This window comes from Fundulus heteroclitus, chromosome 22 (genome assembly GCF_011125445.2).
Source record: "Fundulus heteroclitus isolate FHET01 chromosome 22, MU-UCD_Fhet_4.1, whole genome shotgun sequence".
NCBI lineage: Eukaryota > Metazoa > Chordata > Actinopteri > Cyprinodontiformes > Fundulidae > Fundulus > Fundulus heteroclitus.
The window spans coordinates 8177319-8201017 of NC_046382.1; the positions used below are offsets into that span (position 1 = coordinate 8177319).

Here is a 23699-nt window from a genome sequence, read left to right on the forward strand (position 1 = left end):
CAGTTTTCAGAATTTCTCCCTGTCACCAACTTTTAGTATGATAGTTAAGCACTTTTTTGTACGTAAGGCCCCTGGACCTTTCCTTAATCCTACAGTACGGGTATGCAGACGACGGGTAACCAGGGGAGAGCGGTACCTTCCATGTCAAACGTGGCGAACAGACAGAAGCGGAGCTACGAGGAGGACGAGGAAATGGAAGTTCAGCAACAGAAGCAGAAGGAGACGCATGCAGGTAGATGCCTTCAGAGCTCCACACCTGGTGTTACAATAAGAACTGACAGAAAATATATGAAAATCCCTTAAAATAAATTCACTCTTTATTGCAGTAAAATCACTTTTAACTGAAAAACACAGACAGATACAGACTTTAAATTAAAAACATTCAATCAGTGTTGACGAAATTCCACATTAAGAAATAAATTAAAAAAAAATCTATATATAATCTGATACCTGTATCCGAACCACAATCGAGAACTGGTTTCACTTTTTTAACTATTAACATTTACTATTTTATTACTGAGTTCCCAGTCTTTGCTGATAGAAGCAACAAGGAGGGGAAAAAAGCAAATATTCTGATGCTGATTAGCTGTTTTAGACAAATATGTTGAGAAATGAACAAATTCAACAGAACCAGAACATCAGATATGAAGAAAAAACAAGTTCTGACAATCTCTGACTATTGATTTCTGTGCAGTTTAGATGTAAAACAACAACAATTTAGAAATAATCTGCTGGAGATTAAAAATCAGACGTGAACTTACAGAACTTCAATGTATTCTATTTGGGTTTACAGAACTCAGCAGAACCTAGAACCTCAACTCCAGCATGTAACGGCTGAGTGAAGGTAGTCTGGACTCTGTGGAGGAGAGTCATGGTTTCAGAGACGCTGTAGAAGGACAGAATACCTGCTCTGTGATCCAGGTACACTGCTACTCTGGAGGAAACTGGACCTGAGACAGATGTCCACATGTCGTTGTGCCAAAAATTATAACCTTTTTGGTAACAATCTAATGCCCAAGATTTGTCATTATATCCAAATCCACATTGTGCCCCTCCTCCTGCTCTGCTAATATTCTTGTATGCGACTGCTACACGAACAAACTCTCTCCACTCCACCTCCCAGTAACAACGTCCAGTCAGACTCTCTCTACTCAGAATCTGGTACCAATCAGTGAATCTGTCTGGGTGAAAAGAATAAGACTGAGGTTGATTCATCAATGTCACCTTCCTGTTTGCCCCTGATAGTAACAGATAACTGTGTGCTGTGTTTGGATCCAGTGTGATTTCACATGAATATTTCAGGAATCCAGCTCTGCTCTTTGGTTCTGGTTCTGACAGTGAAACATTTACCTCAGTGAGTCTCACTGAGATGTTTGTCCATGTGTCTCTCAGGATGTCCTGTAGTTGATCTCTGAGCTCTGACACAGCTGCTGTCACATCCTCAAAGTAGCTCAGAGGACGGATCTTGATGCTGGATGAGTGTGTAGACTCACTGAGTGCTGACAGTGAGGGGTAGTTGTGGAGAAACTGGTTGTGATCCTCTGTGTCTGAGAGCTGCTTCAGCTCAGCGTCTTTCCTCTTCAGCTCAGTGATCTCCTGCTCCAGCTTCTCCTGAAGCTCTTTGACTCGACTCCCTTCAGTTTCCTGCTGGGATCTGATCTGCTGCTTCACCTCAGATCTTCTTTTCTGGATGAGACAGATCAGCTCAGTGAAGACCTTCTCACTGTCCTCCACTGTTTTATCAGCAGAGCGGTTGATGGCCTCCATGTCCTTCTTAAGCAGCTTCACATCTTTCTCTCTGTCCTGGATTCTCTGCTGGATGTTTTCTCGTCTCACCTGGAGCTCTCTCTGCCTCGCCGTCCTTTCTGCTGCAGCTGGGACTGTGTCATGACCTTTATGGTCAACCATTAAACAGAGATAACAGATGCACTTCTGGTCAGTACGGCAGAACATCTTCATCACCTCATCATGACAAAAGCAGATGTTCTCCTGGAGGTTCTTGGAGGGCTCCACCAGCTTGTGTTTCTGAAATGCAGCTGAATCATAATGTGGCTGAAGGTGTTTCTCACAGTAAGAGGCCAAACAGACTAAACAGGACTTGATGGCTTTCAGTTTTCTTCCAGTGCAGACATCACAGGCCACATCTTCAGGTCCAGCATAGCAGCGATCATTAGGAGCAGCTTGGAGTCCAGTCTTCTTCAGCTGCTCCACCAAAACTGCTAACATGGTGTTTTTCTTCAGAGCAGGCCTCGGTATGAAGGTCTCCCTGCAATCAGGGCAGCTGTGGATTCTTCTCTGATCCTCTCCATCCCAGTGTGCTTTAATACACTTCATACAGTAGCTGTGTCCACAGGGAATAGTCACCGGATCCTTCAGTAGATCCAGACAGATTGAACAGGAGATGGTTTCTCGGTCCAGCCGGTTCTGCTCCATTTTTCCTCTCAGTCGCAGTTACTGTGTGATTTTCACTTCCTATAAACAGAAAGAGGTTTGAGCTCTGATCTACTGATGACGTGTCAGAGCAGAGAGGCTGCAGCCAATCAGCTTTCATCTTCAGCAGATGTTAGTTCCACCCAGCTTCAAGGTGTGTTGGAGAGCAGGAAGAAGAATGAGTTATAAAGTTTTTACAGCCTGCAGAATAAGGAGCAGAGCTGTAAATCTAACCTTTGACCTCCTACTATATTATATTTTGAGAATTTTTATGAAATGTTTTGCTTTATTTGAGGTTTTTCAAAATATATTTTCAGACTTTTGTGTAAAGAGAGCGTGTTTTTGAAAACCGAAGGAGAAAGGAAAAGATCTTATCTGCTTCAGCATCACACGAGACACTCCTTATAATTTCAGACTTTGAACAACGACCTGTCAGCAGGTTGAAAACCTTTTAACTTACATTTTATTACCCTTGTAGCATCACAAAGAGTCATTTTAAGATGTATTTCCTGATTATCTGACCATTTGTTTTAAAAGTTTAATATATCACTAAAACATTAATCTGTAGAATCATTACATTACCATCCAGTAATTTCCAGTTTTAGTTAAATTATTGTGTATATGAACATTTATTATATTACATATTCATTTGGGTCTATATGCAACTTTTGGCCCTCCATAGAGCAATATTTATTCTGCTGTCACACTCAGTGAGGAGATATGGGATGTCACCGAGTTTCCATAGCAACCATTAAATATCAGCCGAGTATTTGAGAGGCAATTCAATTCAATTCAATTTTATTTATATAGTGCCAATTCATGAAACATGTCATCTCAAGGCACTTTACAAAATCAAAATCAATCAGATTATACAGATTGGGTTAGATTATACAGATTGGTCAAAACAATTTCCTATATAAGGGAACCAGTTGATTGCATCAAAGTCTTGACAAGCAGCATTCACTCCTGGAGAAGCGTAGAGCTACAGGGAGAATCATCTGCATTGTCCGTGGCTTTGCAGCAATCCCTCATACTGAGCAAGCATGAAGCGACAGGCAGATGAAAAAGAATTTTAATCTTACCATCACAAAAGTCAACACGAAAAAGAGCAATAGTCTACTTGTCAGATGAAACAGGTGAAATTGGTGAAAAGCCCCTCATCGGCACTGCTAAGTACGGTGGAGGATCTATGGTGCCATGGGCCTGTTTGTCTGCCAAAAACCCTGGGGGACTTCTCTAGAATGCATGGCACCGTGAACTCTTTAACCTACAAGGACATTTTAAATTAAAACAATGTAACAGTCCTCTGTCAGAAAACTGAGTTCAGACTGGATGAAGATCCAGAACATTTGGCCAAATCAACACAGATTTGGTTCTGCTAAGTATTTAAAGCAGGGGACCCAGTTATTGTTCCCTCAGAGCATAACTCTACTGAACAAAATGTTGTGCTATTACACACTGTTAGGTGTTGTCTGGTGAATATCAGCCCAAACAGATGATACTAGGACAATAGTTGAAAGGGATTATTCGAGTACTGGCGTTCTCTTAACATCAAACTCTGCACACATTGTAATGAATTGCTTATGGTGAATCCAAAGTTTAGCCAAACACGGAGCTGATGCTAAAAAAGGTCTTTATTGACAGAGATGATGGATCCTCCAGGTTGACAAAAAGGCAAAGGCTGGGACAAACTCAAAAACAGGACAGATCATGCAGGGCAACAGACAGAGAATTTAAACAGAGGCTGCGAGGCTCTTACCAGGAGGTAGCGGACAGGGACAAGAGGAGATATTCCGGCAACTAAGCGAAAACGAAGGCGGGCTTAAATAGACAACGGAACAGGAGAGCAGGGCGGGGCTAATTAACAAAAACAGGTGGATGTGATAAAGGGAGCATAAGATAGATAAACAAAAACCTAAGGTACGGAATAAGACTACACGGACACGGGCTGAAATAAAAACTAACAACAAAGGCCAGATAACAAAAACAGGCTAAGCATAAATCCAAAACAAGGTACAGAAATAATCCTAAACTGAAAAAATAACCAGAACCACAACAGAACATTACACACATATAGAATAAATGAGTGACAACTTCTCTTCAAGTTCAAGAATTTATGAACAGAAATAAAATGAACATCCAGAGAACATCACTATAGAATGCTATTTATCTAAATTAACACCATAATTCCAATCAACAAATCCTCTCTACTAGGCTAGTGAAACCTAAATAAAACTACTAAGATCAAAACTATGTACACACAAAAGACAAATAAAAGGGTTAATCATCATCACAATGATTCAGTGAATCCTGGTTCATTGCAGATCTAAGTCAACGAACCAAGGTAGATGTTAAAGAAAGTGGAATGAGGTTAATTTAGCTTAATTAATTTAGAACATTTAGTATTTGTTTCAACCCATTCACAATGCAAACCTGAGTTAAACAAAACATTATTTGATAAAAATAACATTTTAAAGAATTAATTACTCAGTAAAATCTGTAACTTTAGGACACTTGATTTTATTAATGCAATTATTCCTCTAGGAAGCTAGGAGTTCCTGTAGTGATCGGTCACTAAATAGGTTAATCCTAAAGTTATACAAAACACCATTAAATCAACATTAATGTTCCATATTAATGCGGTAATAATGCACATAGCACTATCGAATGATGGTGAAGCGACGCAAAAACGAATCCTCTGTTTTAAAACGAACCGTGGTTGCGTATCCATAAGCTTCCGTTCTGTCTATCTTCGAGGACAGTCGTGTTTTTCTACTCTCCAAATTTCAGCCACCCCCCTCCCCCTCTCCTGCTTCTGCTGCTAAGTCTTGTCTTTCTGAGCACTTTCTTCATATCAACCGAACTCTGAAAAATATGGATCTGGTAAGCTGGTCTCTCAATGCTATTGATCGAATGTTTTCGACAGGTAGGCAGCGTAAAGGGGGACCCGTCATGTGTCCCGATTGACTCATTTCGTGGGATACACCCTACATTCCTTGATGGAAAACGGTGTATCTTTCGACTTTGTCATTCCTGGACTTTGAAACGTTACATGTTTGGATTTACGATACTTGGATTTCTACTTGGTGGATTTTTGATGTATCAGCAAATACAGCAGATGTCGGTAGCCATTTGATCTTGATCAGTCTACCGGCTGCATGATGCGATCACTAAGGCGGTGAACGGACAGATCTGGAAGGTGGAGGAAAAGCTGGATGTGCTGGTACACAGACTGGCTTCGGTGGTTGAACTCAAGGGGAGATGGGATAAAATCTGAAAGTGAAACGCAGAAAAGCCCAACAATTTGGAATATTGGATTCACCATTGGGATCCAGCAAAGACTTAAAGCTGACGGGAAAGTCAGTGCAGCTCTTCTCATAACAAATAATGTATTTGGACTATGCCTTCTCTATCTAATCACTCCTGGTTTTGTTATGAGGAACGAGCTCAGAACTCTCCCCTGCTCCCTCCTCCCCCGCTGACATCTGTGGATGCTTTCTGAACTGTTGGCCGGCTGATAACATCAAGGACAATGGCCTCTGGAGAGTGTTCACGGAAATACAAACACTTCACCCAAACAGACACACATAACTGATGCTCACAAAAACACATGAACTTACACACGACTAGTCTCAAATGTTTACCTTCTGCTATATGTGTCTCGTCTTATTTGTGTTTCTTGTACATGAGTTTTTTTTTGTCATATATCTCACACTGTACCGTGAGAGGATAGGGTGTGCTTTATTTTGGCTTTTTTCCCCTCTTCTCCCCTATTTGGCATTCTATCTTTTCACAGATTCAATGGCAGTGCCCTGTGGGCACAGTAGTGTCCTTGGCAGCATGGCCTCAGTAAATCTCCCCCCCCCCATGAAATGTTTGTGATGTATGTGATGGCGGTTGTACTGAAACAGTGATTTCCGTCTGGGATTGTTAATGTATTTCTGATTCTGATTCTAATAGCATTATGCTAGTGGGAGCTATGCCTGTTAGCTCAGTCCAGCTTTAAAAACATTGTGAAAATCCATTAAGTAAACCATTTAACTTTCCCTGTTCCACTCTGCCAAACCTGTCTGTGCCTCTGTATCAGTTCGGTTCACTTTGGGCATCTAGTTGAAAGCAGTTGAAGCAAGCAGGGTGAGGGGTGTTTGTTTGACCAGCATAGGCAGCTATGCGGTTGGCCAAAACGTGGCTGTTAGGAGGCAGCTCCGGGTCCTTCATGCGGGTCTCTGGCCTGTGAAGGGGGGGTCTCAGCATAGGATCTTTGCACTCCTGCCTGATAGTGTCTCAGTTTTCTCCTGCACAGATTAGAGAGACTACCACTGATTTGATTATGATGGTATTTTCACAGAAAACAGACTTTACTCAGCCTGGCCGACCCTGCTGATGCTTGTGAGTCTTTGAGCCCTATGTGGCCTGCATGAAAGCTTGTCTCCCCAGCGTGGACTCTCTCCTCTAGAGTCCACAGACAAAGAGGAAGATAAGTCTGGTATAGCCTGGCTTCATGGCAACTTTACCCTGCTGGGGGGGGGGGGGGGGGGGGGGGGGGGGGGGGGGGGGAGGGCAATTCCTTGGTGCCTCTAAAAGTCAAAATTTTTCTTTGCTTACAACCCAGTCTGATTTCTTTCCTCAAATCTGATAACTTTCATGGGAGGGATCTCTGATCCCTCCCATGAAAGTTAGGGTCTGTTTGGCAGAGAACAGACCTTAACTCTAAAGAATTAATTATTCTCTGGCAGGATTGAGACAGGCCTGGCAGACGACTGACCCTAATTAATATATATAAACATACACACAAATTAAAAGCCAAAATTTCTATACATCATCGTAAACATGTTGTTTTCTTATGTCCCAAAACAATAAGAAAGGGTTAAAACAGAAGAAAAAAATGCACTGTTTTCCAACACATAGGGAACCCCTATTTTGTTCACCTATCTTTCTATCAAGTTGTTACAAATCCTGATCCAGTTAACTCCAACATATAATATATGCAGCTTTCGATCCTTAGCTATCCTGCCTGACACACCGACGATTTTAAACTACTACTTAAGCAAGCCCTTTAATAGAAGTAGCTTAAATATGCATTGAGTTACCCTCTGTTTTTCTATACTATATTATCCAGTTTTTCTATTTTGTCTATTTTTTTTATTTTATCCTACTTTCCCTCCTTGGAACAAAAAAAATTTTGTTACAAAATCTTAACTGTAAATACTTATCTTTCTTGAAGTAGGAAAAACACTGCCTTATATCCTGAATTCAAATCAAACTGAAGCAGGATGGTGTTGCTGGGCAAAAGACATATAAAACATGGTTGATAACCTGATTAAAATACCTGGTAATATAACAAATCCTGGTGAATATCTGGTATATCATAGCTGGCAACTGTTATATGTAAAATAAAAAAAATCTCAATACTTCTCAGCTAATAAGAAATAACCTAACAAATTTGTCAAACCTATGTTGTTTAAAAACAGAATGTCTAACTCAGGGCACATCTGTGCATACCAGAGAGAGGCCTCGTGTGTAATAAACCTGTCATCCCAAGAAGTTGAAACTGATAGCAACCCCCATTTTGTAAATTAATGACATGCAGTTGTTAACCAGAGAGACAACTCACAGAAACCTAAATGTGAATGAATCACATACCCACCCCAGTGGATATTCTGCTTATCATTGCAATGGTAAAGTACACATTCTGCTGTTTAATTATGTACAAAACAGAAAAGTGAATAGACATGAGTATATTTTCAAAACCGCAAACCTGTGCGCTGGGATACGCTCAATCGGCTGCCTTAAGAAATGTTTAACCATCTCCTGATCCATTTGCCTGGGAGCTCAACAGATGGAGTGTGACGGGGTTCTTTGTTCCTCAAGAATCCAGGCTCAGTCGTGTTAGCGGTGAGGGTGCTTTATTGTGCTCCTCAAAAAAAACAGGGTGCCAAAAAAACTATATACATATGTACAAAGTCCTCTGGAACTCAGCCTCCCTCCAGTTACCAGCCATGTAACAACTCTCATTTCCAGGATGAACTGCACCACACCCCTCTCTTCTGTGGGACTGTTAGGGGTCTCCCAGCGTTTGCGGAGTAGATCCAAGGGTCCCTGAACATCCCAGCCATAGAGCAGTTCAAATGGCGAGAATCCAGTAGATGCTTGTGGAACTTCACGATATGCAAACAGAAGAAACGGTAACCAGCGATGCCAATCTTTACCTGTATCAGACACAAACTTTTGCAGCATCCGCTTCAGAGTCTGATTGAATCTCTCTACTAGTCCATCGGTCTGCGGATGGTAGGGTGTTGTTTTCAGAGCGGTGATGCCAAGCTGAGTGTGGAACTGCTGCATTAGACGAGAGGTGAAATTGGTACCTTGGTCCGTTAGGATTTCATCTGGTATTCCCACTCTGGAAAACAGTTCAACCAAAGCATGGACAATTGTAGAAGTGGTGATGGCACGCAGTGGAAAAGCTTCTGGATATCGGGTGGCATAATCACAGACAACCAAAATATATTGATGTCCCTGGCTGCTCTTTATCAAAGGTCCCACAATGTCCATTGCAACTCTCCGGAAAGGTGTGGAAATAACTGGTAGTGGCTGGAGGAGAGCACGATCTGACCTGCGAGGAGGACATGTTTTCTGACAGGTGGGGCATCTCCTACAATACGATTGAATATCTGTGTACATCCCTGGCCAAAAGAAACGTGAACTGACCCGCATGTATGTCTTATGCTGACCCAGGTGTCCAGCCCATGGGACAGTATGTGCTAGGTGCATTACTGGAGACCTGCAGCTAACTGGTATCACAAGGCGTTTGTGGCTATCATTTTTTGTATAAAGTATACCATTTTCAATAAAAAAATAATCCTTTCCCACATAATCAGTATCCCCAACCTGAATCACTTTGTCATACAAAGGCTTCAACGTGTCATCTTGTTTTTGTAACTCAGCAATGTTATCTGGTATCTCCCACATTCTGTCTGCGTTTAAACCTTGTACACTGTTTTTACTTATACCTAGTTGTTTTTCAAAGCGACGTTGCTGCCTAGATTTATTTGGACCCTTGGTGCTGCCGTCAAACACACTATCATCAAAGTCAGGGAGAGACAGCACACCAGCTTTTGCCTGGGCTCTGGTGATTACAGGGCCTGAGACACAGTTGTCATCCTTGATATTATCCCCCACATCAACAACATCCTTGTTAACAGTATTAGCATTATCAACAGTCCCCCCATCACCCACAGATCCGCCCCCCTGAAGCAGATAAATCAGCACAGGTAAGTCCCTCCCCAAAAGAAGGTCTACAGGCAGATTGTCCACCACCCCAACAGTTAAAAGGTAGGGCTGTTCATCAATGTACACTGTTATTTCAGTCTTTGGGTAAGTGTGCTGATCCCCATGCACACACACAATGTCTGTTGTATCCCGATAATCCATTGATCCCACAGAGACCAAGTTCCTGCTAATCAGTGAAGTGAAGCTACCACTGTCTATCAGAGCAGTTAACAACTGACCATTCACAGTCACAGTCTTGAAGGCTTTCTTCCTCATCTCTTCATTTTCACTTGGCTCTGCCTCATTCCTTGGTACATAACAAGCTCCTGTGACCTTTGTTTTTTTCAGTGGACACACTGAAGCCTTGTGTCCTGGCTGCTGACAATAATAACAAATCAGTGTCTTACCGGCTGCCGGTTGCTCAGTCACAGTGATGCTAGGACCTGGAATGTTCCGCACAGTGGCACCTCTTTCTGTCCAAACCTGCGAGGATGGAAATGTTGGAGGGCGTACGTCTGCGTTGGGGCGAACCACTGTAGAGGGTCGTGTAGACATGTTAGGTCGTGAAGAAGGTCCTCCTCTCCGAGCATTGAGGTACTGAAGGGCCAGTTTTGCTGCTCTCAGTCCATCTGCTGGCTCATGCTCCTTCACCCATGTTCTCACGTCTGGCGACAGGACACGAAGAAGTTGTTCCAGGATGATAGCCTCCCCGATCTGCTCCTTGGTCCTCTGCTCTGGCTGGATCCAACGACGATAGAGCCCTTTGAGACGGTGGTAAGTTTCAGTGGGTGTTTCCCCAGGTGGCACAGATGCATAGCGAAACTTTTGTCGATAAGTCTCAGGTGAGATATCAAATTTAGCTAATAAAGCCACTTTCAAGTCTCTATAAGAATGGGCTTTGTCTTCATCCATGGCCGTGTAGGCATCGAGGGCCTTCCCTGAAAGAAGTGGAACCAGCCTACAAGCCCACTCTGCCTCTGGCCACTTCCAGGTCTTAGCTATTCTCTCAAAGCGTAACAAATAGTTCTCAATGTCCTCTCCCATCTGGTATGGAGGGATTTTTGGCTGAGTGTGGTACATAGGCTCAGGTATTGGTTGATTTAGGCCAGAGTCAGTACCCACCCTATGTTGACGGGGTGCAGGAGTTGGCAGCACCAGTCTTGGGCTACTAGCTGTACCTGTGTGTGGAGTTGAAGCCCCAGGTGCAGGAGGTGAAACTTGAGATGGATGCTGCCGAGGAGCTGCAGGTTGCAGTGACACTCTCAGGTTCTGTAGCTCCTGCAGTAAGCCCTGTTCTCTCCTCTGCTGGCCATCTAGAAAGGCCTTCATCATTGTGACCAGGTCAGCCGACACCCCTGATGGCCCAGGGGCAGACTCCATCTGCACCTTCACCTCTTCCTCTTCAGATGACATCTCCGTATCCCATTCAGTTTCCTCCGGTCCTGTTGCTGCTGCCACCTGCACTGGGAAAGTCTTTGCTTGAGACCGCAATCCAGGCCGCCCTGGGCCCCGAACAACTTTCTTTCCACGACTGGCCATCCCTCTCCTGACACCACCTGTGACGGGGTTCTTTGTTCCTCAAGAATCCAGGCTCAGTCGTGTTAGCGGTGAGGGTGCTTTATTGTGCTCCTCAAAAAAAACAGGGTGCCAAAAAACTATATACATATGTACAAAGTCCTCTGGAACTCAGCCTCCCTCCAGTTACCAGCCATGTAACAAGGAAAAAGAAATACAAAATGGCCGCCGTTCTTCCCACAGCCCTCATTAAATAGCTTAGGCTCCTCCTCTCAGGCTTAATTAACCCTAATTTCCCCATATAAATCAGTTTTACTCCAATATTATTTCTACATCATACAAATTAATACAGATAAACCACATACATTTTACACTTTCAATCCTTTTCATAGATTAATAGAATCATTCATATACAACCAACTTTTAAACATAAAATAAAAAAAACATCTGGCAAACATTTCGCAAGTCACATGTTGGTGACGTCACTTCCACCCATTGACAGACCTGGCGTTTTAACTGATGACTGGGCGTTGCCTCGGGTTTGAACACAGCAATGACGCCAACACTGGGAAAATGGTAAGGCACCACAGCGTGCGCACACACGCAAGTACACACACAGACACACACACACGCACACACACACGCACACATACACACATACACACACAAACACCCACAGTATACACCACTGAAATATTAAGTGTGCACCCTCAATACCCCAGCAGGTAACCAGGCAGCGCTTATGTGTGTCTTATTGAGGAAACTTAACTAGGGCTTTACCGCGAGTGCAACAGTCCTCACAAGAATAGCTCTACGGGCATGTGTGTGTGTGCACGCAAAGTCCGCAAGGTGGCTTTCAGTGACGAGACGGCTTCGTCACATGGAGAAAGAAAAAAAATAGGAGAAGTTAGAGTGGCTCATACCCTGAGCTATCTCTATAGTTGTGCTGTGATAGGCCTAGGCTGCTGGAGGACATCAGGGTCTAATTTTCTCACTCTACTGATTTCTACTGTTCTTCAGTTTTGCATTGTATTACATTGAAATGACTGTCGTCATTTCAGCTTTTAACTTTTTGCTCTCTCTCTTTTTCTTCATAGTAGGTACACCTGGTCTGGTGTTCTGTTAACTGTGACATTATCCAGAGAAGACGGCTCACCCGCTACTACCATCTAATGTAGAACAGATTACTAGATCAATGTGTGCTTCTGTGCTTTTTTGTCTCTCTTGTTGTGTCTCTGCTCTGTCTTCTGTAACCCCAGTCGGTCGAGGTGGATGACCGTTCATACTGAGCCCGGTTCTGCCGGAGGTTTTCCTTCCCGTTAATGGGGAGTTTTTCTTCCCACTGTCGCTTCATGCTTGCTCAGTATGAGGGATTGCAGCAAAGCCATGTACAATGCAGATGACTCTTCCTGTGGCTCTACGGTTCCCCAGGAGTGACTGCTGCTTGTCGGAACTTTGATGCAATCAACTGGTTTCCTTATATAGGACATTTTTGACCAATCTGTATAATCTGACCCAATCTGTATAACATGATTGAACTTGATTTTGTAAAGTGCCTTGAGATGACATGTTTCATGATTTGGCGCTATATAAATAAAATTTAATTGAATTGAATTGAACACAGGCCATCCAGAACACATTCTATTAAATTTGTTCAGTAGTATATGGCTAGAAATAACTATCTGTGTTTTACCTTAAAGATGTTTGTTACCAGTCTGTATGGGTCCCGACATGAACTCAGATTGACATTCAACAGATCAGGCAAAAAGGAGATCAGAATTCAGACTTCACATTCAAGGCTTCCATGTGTGGAACTTTACATGTCTTCCCCCAGTGTTGCAGTGGCAGACTGCTGTAATGTCTCTGCGACGCACCTCAGTGACAAAGTCCCCTTTTCACAACTCAGAATCTGATGAATCAAGTGGCTCCAATATGTGCAGAAAGTTCATGCAGTCATTACCCCTGACAGCTTGGGATCAGCACTGTTCATGGGCAGTGGCCACTTTTCCAGGGTGCGTAATATTGTTCATGGGAGCGTTATCCCCTTGCTGGGGTACTGACCTTCTGGAGGTGAGGTCATATTGGGACTTCATGCCAGGCCGACTTGCTGGTGATGTGAAACAGTCTCATGACCAGGGCCCTGCGTAAGCAGCTGTAACAGATGTCTGTAGGTGTTCGAAAAGTTATGACATGTCCACCTCGTCCTTTCGGTCCTCTGCTCCTTCCCCCATGTCTGTGCTAATTGTCACAATGCCATCCGGGTCCATGTGCAGGAACAACAAATCTGGAATAAAATGAAGAATAGAAAAGCTGAGGAGGCAGCTCCCCCTCCTTGAATTAAATTAGAGACATTGCTTGGTGCAATCTGCTGCTTACTGTTACTCCCTCTCTGCTTAGTTTCCAATAACTCTAAGTGTAGTATCTTTTAGTAATTAACAAACACAATCGTTGTCTTTCTCCTCTCCTTTTGAGCCATAGGCAAATGGTGTATCAAATATTGTCCCAGCGAGCAGATCAGGATTTAAATAAATCAATTCGACGGAACGTTTTCTTTTAATATCTACCCGTCTAACTGTCGTGCTTCCGAAAAACCTGGTTTTTGGAAGCTAAGAAACAACCCAAATTGTTTATCTGTGGCCCCTTTTTTCATCTCTATTCTTTTATAACAGTTCACCATTTTAGGGTCTTGCTGTTCTTAGCCTCAACTTTTAAAGATGTTACGTATCTTGCCCATACCTATCCCTACGCATTCTTTTGGAAGTCCCAAAATCACCAGTTTGTCAATCTGGAGTTGGAATGACCAAATTCCGGAACTCTTTTTATTCTTTGCATTTTGTATTTATTATTGTCTTTAATTTATATTTTCTTACAGTCTCACCATTTAAGTTTCTCGACTGTATGTTTCTATTTTATTTTACGTTTTTTGACGTAGACATACACATAAATCCCATTCAATCTTTTCTCTGTTTCAACATAAATTCCATTCAATCCTCTCATATTAATTGCTCTGTTTAACCTCTGATATTTTGAGAAGAAAGCTTCTCACTTACAGCAACACTTGATTTAGCCTACATCTAATCTTTAGCCAATAGGAGAATCAAAATCTCCTTACTTTTTTCGGTTTGACCCTGTTTTGCTGTAAGTGACTACTCCTTCATGCCCAAATTTAAAAAGTTCCTCCACTTAATGTCAAATCCGGGTCACGGCTAACCATATTGTTAATTATGTTGTACTGGCCTAATCCTGCTTCGCTACTGAAACAACAAACACAAAACAACAAACACAAGTTATGAGAAAACTTTCTAAACAACACAGGATCCAGTCCATGCATGCCTAACTATGCATTTATGTTTAAATACACGTTTTGCAAATATTTGTGCCTGTAGAAACAGGTGCGCAAGTTGACAGTTCAACATGCAGCTTATGACAACATTATTCTTTCAGTGTTACGATGCTAAACCCTAAGGAATTACTAGCTCTGAAGCACCTGCTTGACCTTTCTTTAGGAATTAGTAGCATTTTGCGCAAGGATTTTCTTTCTTTTAAGGAATTACTAGCTTTTTAAGCTTATGTTCCTCACTTTTCTTTAAATGGAAATTAGCAATTTTAGCTTTATGAGCATCCCCCTTTCCACTCAAATAGGGTGGCACCTCAGATTAACTTTGTAATATTTTGAGTTCTTTGTCTTAGTTTTAGTCTTAGTTTGGGTTTCTAGCTTAGGTCTGGTCTTTGTGGTTATTTATGTTCTGGATTAGTTTAGTTTCTGTCCACTTCCATTTATTTTCTGTCAGCTTGTTTCCTCCTTCAGCCACTTCCCTTCCCCTGATGACCTCCACCTGTTCTGGCCAATTAGCTCACTCTGCTCTCCTTTGTTCTCTGCCGTTCACTATATGCACGCGAGAAAGCTACAACAAAAAAACGCGCGTTAACGTCAAATAAACATACAAGCATATCGAGTTTTTTTTTTTGTTTTTTTTTTGGAATGTTGGCGAGGCGGTAGATTGAGTTTGGCGAGGCGGCTGCCTCGCCAACATAGTGCTGCGGGAAACACTGCTGTTGGGTTTCTAAAGCTGTCAAACCCCGCGCCAAAATCTGAGCCACTTCCCGAAGCACTCACGTGGTACAGCCGGGCAGCGATGCTTCGGACATCATTGTTTTCGGCTCCTCCCCTAAATGAAGCAAGCTTCGATATGCGCATTACGGAAACGCCCCCTCCATTACTCAACACACGCCTCGAAGCCTCGGCACATCACGTAACATCACTACTGTCTCCCCTCTGGACTCTCCCTAAGACTGTTTATGTTTGTCCATCCTCACCCTCCAGTTGTTCTCCCATCAAATAAACCTGCTTAACATTTTCCCTGTGTCTGGCTGAATATCGGGTTCTCTTCCAAATTCATTACTCCATTAACTTGGAGTTAAATCTGGAAACAAATCTGTTCTACAAAACAAAAAGTAAGCTCTTAAAATGTCTTATTACACAAATATGCAGAGGATCTAAGGTTAGATATTTGAGCATCTATTTTCTGACATTTTAGATGTTTTCCTCTAATTTCACTGTCTGACTCTCCCCAGACGCTGCAATGTGGCAAATACAAAGACTGGACAGAGTCTGGGGTAAGGCTTCCTCTCTTTAGACTTTGAAGGGTTCATGAATGCCACAACACAGTCTGATCAGCTGTTTTAATTTCCAGGTGATCTTGAACTGGAGAAGCACAGTAAATGCAGAGAGACAGACTTTCTACTATGTCCCCATCCCTGGAAAAAAAACAGTGGGCCAAAGACATATCCTCATGACTTTCCCTTTTAGATTAGGTGTTTTTAAACTTTGCAGGAAGCGTGTCTGAAATCCTGCTTTGGGGTCTCATGTAAGAAGCGTGTTTATGCATAAAAAACCTGCGGGGCAATGTTTAACACCCAACTTGGCATGTACAAACATGAATGTTGTATGAAAATGTGGGGTAGGGTTGGTTATCCACGAAAAGTTCTGACCTGTGTTGGGGAAAATATCTTAGTTGTTATATTAATCAGGCATTTGTGTGAAAAAGTATTAAGGTGCTCCTGACCTCTGGGCTGGGTCTACCCTTTCGGGACAAGGAGGGGCACGCAGCTTGCAGGATGTTTTGAGAGCTAGTTTATGGCTTTTTGAGGCCATTTTGCTTGACCCCTTTGAGTAATAAATTAGCCGTACTGCATGAGAACCTTGAGAGTTAAACATAGTTTGGAGCCGCGGTGTCTGCCCTCGCAAGTGAGTTTTTTTGGCAAATTTTTATTATAACCTGTAGGCTAAAAGTCAGAAAGAGGTTAGAAGTTGGGAAAAGTTGTTGGAAATTTGGGAGAGAATTAAACATTTGTTTGAGACAACTGAAAAAGAAAAAAGGAAGATACCTTTTGTACAAGCATAATTTTAACTAGTGTCATTTATTGCAAAATTGCATGTTAAAATGCCTAACTAAACTTCTACACTTTCAGAAATAAAATATAATTTGCAATTGAATTGTGTTTAAAAATTTTCATTGTTTGACATTCCTAGTTTAGATATAATACACTGGATTTTAATCTGGCTGATCAGAAGAAAGCAAGAATAGCCCACTAACAGCTTCTGCTGATTGTAGGTCAAGGAATCACCAGTCAGCAGAACTTAAAGTTAACAGTTAAAAGGTAAAATGGAGCTTAATCGTGTTTGGCAAAAAGACAATGCTGCTGATTTGATTTTGTTAACACTGCATCTAGTTATGAGTCAGTTTTGGAGTTATCCTCAAATGAAGCAGCTGATGTTGAGGAATCTATGACAAATGTTAATGACACTAATATTGCAGAGTGGCAGACATTAGTAGGAACAAAAAGTATTAGGGGAAAATTAAAGGACTGATCCCAAAATTTTCATTGTATTTTTCATTGTATGCAAGCACATTCTCAAAGTCCCACCAAAATGCAGATGCCCTTGTTACAAAATAATTTAGGAGCAAAGGAATTTGTTCCATATTTATTTGGTGATGTGCAACTCCTGGTGATTAAACTTTCCAGCATTGCTGCTGGTGGTAGGTTGTGGCTGGCTGAATTAGATCATTTGACCAAATGCACAAAACTGACCCTGGGTGATTTTAGAGCCATTTTAGGATGTTGTGTGTCCACTTCTGCTGCAGCTGTTATTGAAAATGATGCTCAAATGTTGCACATGCCTGATGAAACTTTTTTGTCTTTAGTAATTTCTTCCTTGGATGATGCAGTTACAGAGCAGTGTCCCTTGTCTACTTCAGAAGAGGTTCCTAAGTTTGACTGGGACCCACAACAGCAACTGAAGAAATACATAAATCAGGCCGCAGAAGAATGGATCAAACACACAGGTGTGGATCCTAAAACAAATCAGTCCGATCTGGGTGAATTATTTGGAGAAGTAGTGTTAAAAGGTGTACCCTCTTAAGTATCTCAGCTGATGAACTTAAATCCTGATATGAATGGTTGTGAATATGCTCACTGGGAAAAACATTTGGTACACTATTTGCATGTGGCTCAAAAGGCGGAGAGGAAGAAAAAGCGAGAGGTAGAGGAATTACAAGTTCAATTACTAAAATTACAGTTACTGGAAGCAAAATGGAAAGTGAGTAAGAGAAAGCAAAAGATTGAATATATGAAAGGACGAGGCAGATGTGGCAGAACTTTGAGAACACCCACCGACATCTGCTACAACTGTGGTTACCCTGGACATTGGGCACGGGACTGTGTAGTTAATTTTATCCCACCGGCAGGTCAGCCTGGCATGGTGCCACCAAATCCTAACGTGACCTCACCTCCACAAGGTCAGTACCCCCGGCACGGGGATAGCACTCTATGAACAATATTGATACACCCCGGAAGAGGATGACTGAACATCATCATCATTGCAGATCCCGTGCTGTCAGGAGAAATTACTGCATGAACTTTCAGCACATACCGAAGCCACATATTCCATCAGTTTCTGAGTTGTAGACTAAGACTTTGTCACTGAGGTGCTTCTCAGAGAAATAACAGCGTCTGCCTTTGCAACACATGGGGGAAGGGTTGCTGACATCTGTTGGGGACTGTGAACAGAGTCCCCTGCACCTGGTGTTCTCTCAGTGTTCCAGCCATGGAAGCCTTGAATGCAAAGTCTAAAGTTCCTTCCTCCCTTCACATGATTTGCCACAGGTCAATCTAATCTATGACAGGAACCACACAGACTGGTAACAAGAATCTTTAAAGTAAAACATAGACAGTCACTACTAGGAATATGTATGTGGCACCTGAGTGTGTAGAGGTTGCTACTGCTGAACAACTATAATGGTATGTGATGTGGATGAAATGTTTTCTGATGTATTTCTTTCTCTCCATGTTTTGAGCACCAGGCAAATTAATCAGGGGGATGGTTAAACGTTTCCTTCAGGCAACTGGTTGTGCACCTACCAGAGTACAGTTTTGCTGTTTTGAAAAGACACTAACATCCATTAAATTGTCTGTGATGTAACTGATAAGTTTCTTTTTAAACATGAGTTTTGATTTGTGTTATGGCCAGGAACGTACTGATCCTCATTAAGCAGCAGAAGGTGTACTTTGCTATCACAACTATGAGCAGAAAATCCACTGGGGTGGGATTACTTTCATGTGCTCCAGTTACATTTAAGGTCACTGTTGAATAGTCTCTCTGGGTTAACTAGTGCAGCCATAAATCTAGAGCAGGGGGGTTAATATCAGCGCGGTTTCCTTGCAGTGGCAGTTTTACGACTCTGTGTCCCAGCTTGGAATGCACACATGAGCTTAGAGATAAAAAAAATGTCTTTTAATCAGAATCAGAAATACTTTAATAATCCCAGAGGGAAATTGCTGTTTCAGTACAACCGCCATCACAAAACATCACAAACATTTCAGGGGGAGATGATTTACTGAGGCCTTGCTGCCAAGGAACCGCCTTACACGGTGCCCACAAGGCGTTGCCATTACTCTGTGGAAAAATAGAGGCCACAACAAAAGGAAGGTGGGAGGGAAAAAACATAACTCATACTTTATCCTATTACAAGATACACTTTGAGATATCGAAAACCGCTTGCACAAGAAGCACAAATAAGACGAGACACATAAACATTTGAGACTAGTCGCGTGTAAGTTCATCAGTTTATATGAGCATCAGTTATATGTGTCTGTTTTGGTGAAAGTGTTTATAATTCCGTGAACACTCTCCAGAGGCCATTGTCCTTGATGTTATCAGCTGGACAACAGTTCAGAAAGCATCCGCAGATGTCAGCGGGGGAGGAGGGAGCAGGGGAGAGTTCTGAGCACTCTATGCCATAACAAACCAGGAATAGAGATAGGGAAGGCAGAGTCCAAATATGTTATTTGTTGTGAGACAAGCTGCACTGACTTTCCTGTCAGATTTAAGTCTTTTGCTGGCTCCAAATGGCGAAATCCAATATTCCAAATAGTTAGGCTTTTCCGCGTTTCACTTCCAGATTTTATCCCATCTCCCCTTGAGTTCAACTACCGAAGCCAGTCTGCGTACCAGCACATCCAGCTTTTCGGCTCTGCTCCCCCACCTTCCAGAACTGTCCATTCACTGCCTTAGTGAGCGCGTCATATGCAGCCGGTAGACTGATCAAGGCCAAATGGCTACCGACATCCGCTGTATTTGCTGATACATCAAAAATCCACCAGATCCAACAAGTATCCTGAATCCAAACATGCAAACGTTCAAACGTCCAGGAATGACAAAGTCGAAAGACACACCGTTTTCCATCCAAGAATATAGGGTATATCCCACAAAATGAGTCAAATCATGTCCGGATGGGTCCCCCTTTCGTTGCCTACCCATTGAAAAAATAGTATTGAGAGACCAGCTTACCAGATCCATGTTTTTAAGAGTTCGGGTTATATGAAGAAAGTGCTCAGAAAGACAAGACATAGCAGCAGAAGCAGGAGAGGGATAGGGGGCGGGTGAAAGCTGGAGAGGAGAGAAAAAACATGGCCGACCTCGAAAAAAGACAGAATTTTAAACAAAATATCTACAATTTCTATGTTTAATCCAGAAGTAGCCATTTCCAGTTTGGAGCCGTCACATCAGTGGTACACATGTATTGATTTGAGAAATCTGTTATGCCTTCTCCTCTTAGCTGAAGAATGTTTAGATATTTTTTATATAAAAGTTGCCAGCTATGATATACCAGATGGCCACCAGGATTTGCTATATTATCAATAATTTTTAATCAGATTATAAAAGATGTTTTACAGACATGTCCTCTGCCCAGAAGCACCACCCTGATTCAGTATGTTAATGATCTGCTGTTGGCTTCTCTTATTGCTGAAATCTGCCTTTAGGCTGCGGAGTTAGTTTTGAGACATCTTGATCAACATGATTTTAAGGTCAGTATAAATAAATTGTGGTTACCAGAAAACGTGTCTTTCCTGGGCTGTGTTATTTCCACAGGAACACCCAGTATTTACTCTGGTCACAAGTAGAGCATCCTCGCAAAGCCGGACTGCTGCGTATGACAGAGTCTAACGAGCTGCAGTCATCACCACATTCTGATTATATTGATCTCTCGCAACCTTTGAGGGACCTCGTGAAGATATTAGGTATGGTAAAATTTAATAAGGTTTTGATTTGGATTCAGGATACAGAAGTGTTTTTCCTACTTCAACAAAGATTAGCATTTGCAGTTGAATCGACTCTCCCTTACAACTTTTTACTGTTTTCTGTTGATGTTTCTGTAACAAAAGTAGCAGTAAGTGAAGTTTTGTTTCAGGAAAAAAGGGGGAGAGAGGGTGTTAATGTACATATCAGTAAATTTCAGATAAAATAGAAAAACAGTGGGCAACAAAGTGCATATAAGTCTGATTCTATTAGTGTGAGAAGGTGGTGTCTAGGATGGAAAAAGTGAGACCAGAATTGAAAACTAGTTCTATTGAAGGCCCCTAGGTGAGGTAGTAGTTTAGAAAGATGGTTGTTATTTCAGACAGGACAGTTAAGGATTAAAAGACGCATACATCGTGTTGGAACTAACTGGATCAGGATTTGTAACAATTTGATAGAAAGATAAGTGAATGTGTATATGGATTCAGTATGTGTTGAAAAAACAGTGGATGTCAAATGATGTTAAAGGGTGAGTGCAGGATTTTTGACACGAGGATTGTATCTGTTGAAGGGGAACTGAGAGAGGAATTGATTACAGGAAGAGTAAAGGTGGAGCAGAGCAGCTTCAGAGGAGTGTTAGAGTAGGAAGGGTGCTGGAAATGACCAGATGGAAGACTGTGTTACCTCCAGGATTAAAACAGGAACCTTTTTCTGAAGCACACGAGTAGGACATCTAGGGTTAAGTAGAGGGTACAGAATTTAATGGAGTGGTGACATACAGTTAGATCCGACATGGTGAAATGTTTTGTGTAAAGTGGTGCGATGCATGGTTACTTTAATCCAAAGAAGATTCTGACATTGTTACAGAAAAAATGTAGTTTGATTGCAAACCCGAATTAAATAATTCTTGATTCCACAGACAAGGCGATCCCCTTCAGAAATGTTTATGTATTTGTTTGTGTGTGTGGATGCTTTTACAGGACGACCAGAGGCATGTGAATGGAGATGACAGAGAAACTGTGATATAATGTCTCATTAACTGTTACATTTCTAGGCATAGGTTTCCTGACAGGATGAGGATGGACAATGGAACCCACTTTAAGAATCAGGAACTGTGGAGTACAGTTTAGGACTTGAATATAGGTTTGGTATGATGCTTCATTTTCAGTCACAGGGGAATGTAGAAAGGATTAATTAGAACCTGGAAAAATAATTGGCTAAAATCTGTGCACAGATTAAATTAACATGGGGTTATGCTTTAATGTTTTGTTTATTGCTGGGATGTTAAATCGGAGTGTTCAGTTAATTCCACTACAGGATACAGTCTCTATGACTGGAAGGAGTTTTTTGAGGCGCGACATCGACCTGGTGGTCGATATCCACAAACCAGGATATTGGAAGATCCCAAGGAATGTGAGGGAGGTGCACCAGCCCCAGACATCGACTGAGTGTGTCCTAAAGTCATCAAAAGAATGAGGTTGGGGCCAAGGATCAGGAAGCCCGACCAGATGCAGAGCCGTGTGTGCCAGCCACAGAGAGGGTTAAAGAGAACATCACCAGAGCAGCTTTCGGGTCAGAATCCCTGCCTAGAGGGACTTTCAACTACCGCCCACCTGTATCAAGCCGGTAACAGGGCAGCGTGAAGCGCGGACGCCACTCTGGAGAGGCAGCAGTTTTATTTAGTTTTTCGTTTTGTTTTATTTTAAAATAAAATGATGAACATGCAGCTGTATGGAGATCGCGGTTGCAACAAATAACTCTATAAACCATTATTTTTTTGCCATAGTGCTCTGCTTGATTCATGCATGTAAATAGTTTTATTGTGATTCATGCGGGGGTTATTTCAAATTATATGGACACTACAATGGGAAAGTAGGAGAGTGAAGGAAGAAAAAGAAGAGAAAAAAAGAAAGAGAAGAGGTGAAAGAAAGAGGAGATAAAAGACAGAGAATGATAAAATGTTTTCAGTCTGCTTCATCACCTGCAAAGACAGATGCAAAAACAACAGCACAACCAACAGATATAGTATAACAGGTACAATAAAGTTACACCTTGATACCATTGATGAATTATATGTATTATTTAATCTGACATGTATAATGTGATAGCTGAGAGAAAAATAAAATGAAATAAAGAAATAAAGAAATTAATTATGTGCATTCTGTATAGAAGTGAACACTGAGTACCTGGAACCCAGCACCTGTAGGTGTCTGTTAGAGTGCACCAGTGAATGTAAAATTCATCCAAAAGAAAAATGCTCAATAGTGGTTGTGAAGATCCAAAGATCCGCCTCCCCCAAGCACCGAGGCAGGCGCCAGGGGACCCATAACCCCAGACCATTAAAGGGGCCCCCAAAGCTGGGTGGCCAAGAGGGACCAACACAGGAAATCTGCCCCCCACCAAGGGAAGAGGAGAGACAACCCTGGGGAAATCCCCCAGCTGCCACAATGCTGAAGCCCCCAGGAGCCACGGGGGGAGCCCATGGGCTCGCCCCATGGGCTGCGCTGAAGTGGAACCGGCCATGGGCCCCAGGGCCCCAAAGCCCCAGAGGCGACCCGCCCCCCGGCGGGAGCCCCGACCGGAGGGCCAGGCCCCGCGAAGCAGCCGCCAGGAATGAGCCTCACCCTAACCCACCCGGGAGTCTGCCCCGGGTGGGCAGACTCCCGGACTGCACCCGGACTGCACCTTGGTCCGCACCAGCGGACCAAGGCGCCAGCCAGCGTAGGGGGGCAGGATGGGGGGGATGGGCTCCGCACCTAGCGGAGACTTGAGATGTTCTTGGGAGAGGGAGCGGTTCGGACCTGAACCTGGCAAGATAAAAAAAACAACACAATCTCATTCACACCTTCCCACCCTAGTGCCCCACTCACAACGCACAGACTATAAAAAAACATGCCGTACACGC

The 23699-nt window shown here is 42.6% G+C and overlaps 2 protein-coding genes across 3 annotated transcripts in view; both read right to left on the bottom strand.

Annotated features, from left to right (window-relative positions):
* Positions 1-400: 400 nt before the first annotated feature.
* On the bottom strand, positions 401-2441 carry LOC110366694 (E3 ubiquitin/ISG15 ligase TRIM25-like). Its single transcript, XM_021309346.2, has one exon. It carries the CDS (start codon positions 2431-2433, stop codon positions 778-780), a length of 1656 nt encoding a protein of 551 aa, XP_021165021.2. The 5' UTR covers positions 2434-2441; the 3' UTR covers positions 401-777.
* Positions 2442-7663: 5222 nt separating this feature from the next.
* The window catches only part of LOC118557197 (tripartite motif-containing protein 16-like), a 61434-nt gene continuing 45398 nt past the window's right edge, over positions 7664-23699 (bottom strand). Inside the window, exons 2-3 of one of the 2 annotated variants that reach the window (XR_004927693.1) lie at positions 13276-13498; positions 7664-7712 (exon numbers count right to left, since the gene is read on the bottom strand). The gene's annotated coding sequence lies outside the window, so the exon portion shown is untranslated. Of the gene's footprint in view, positions 7713-13223; positions 13499-23699 lie in introns of those variants that run through there. The other variant, XM_036126746.1, reaches the window with a different exon arrangement.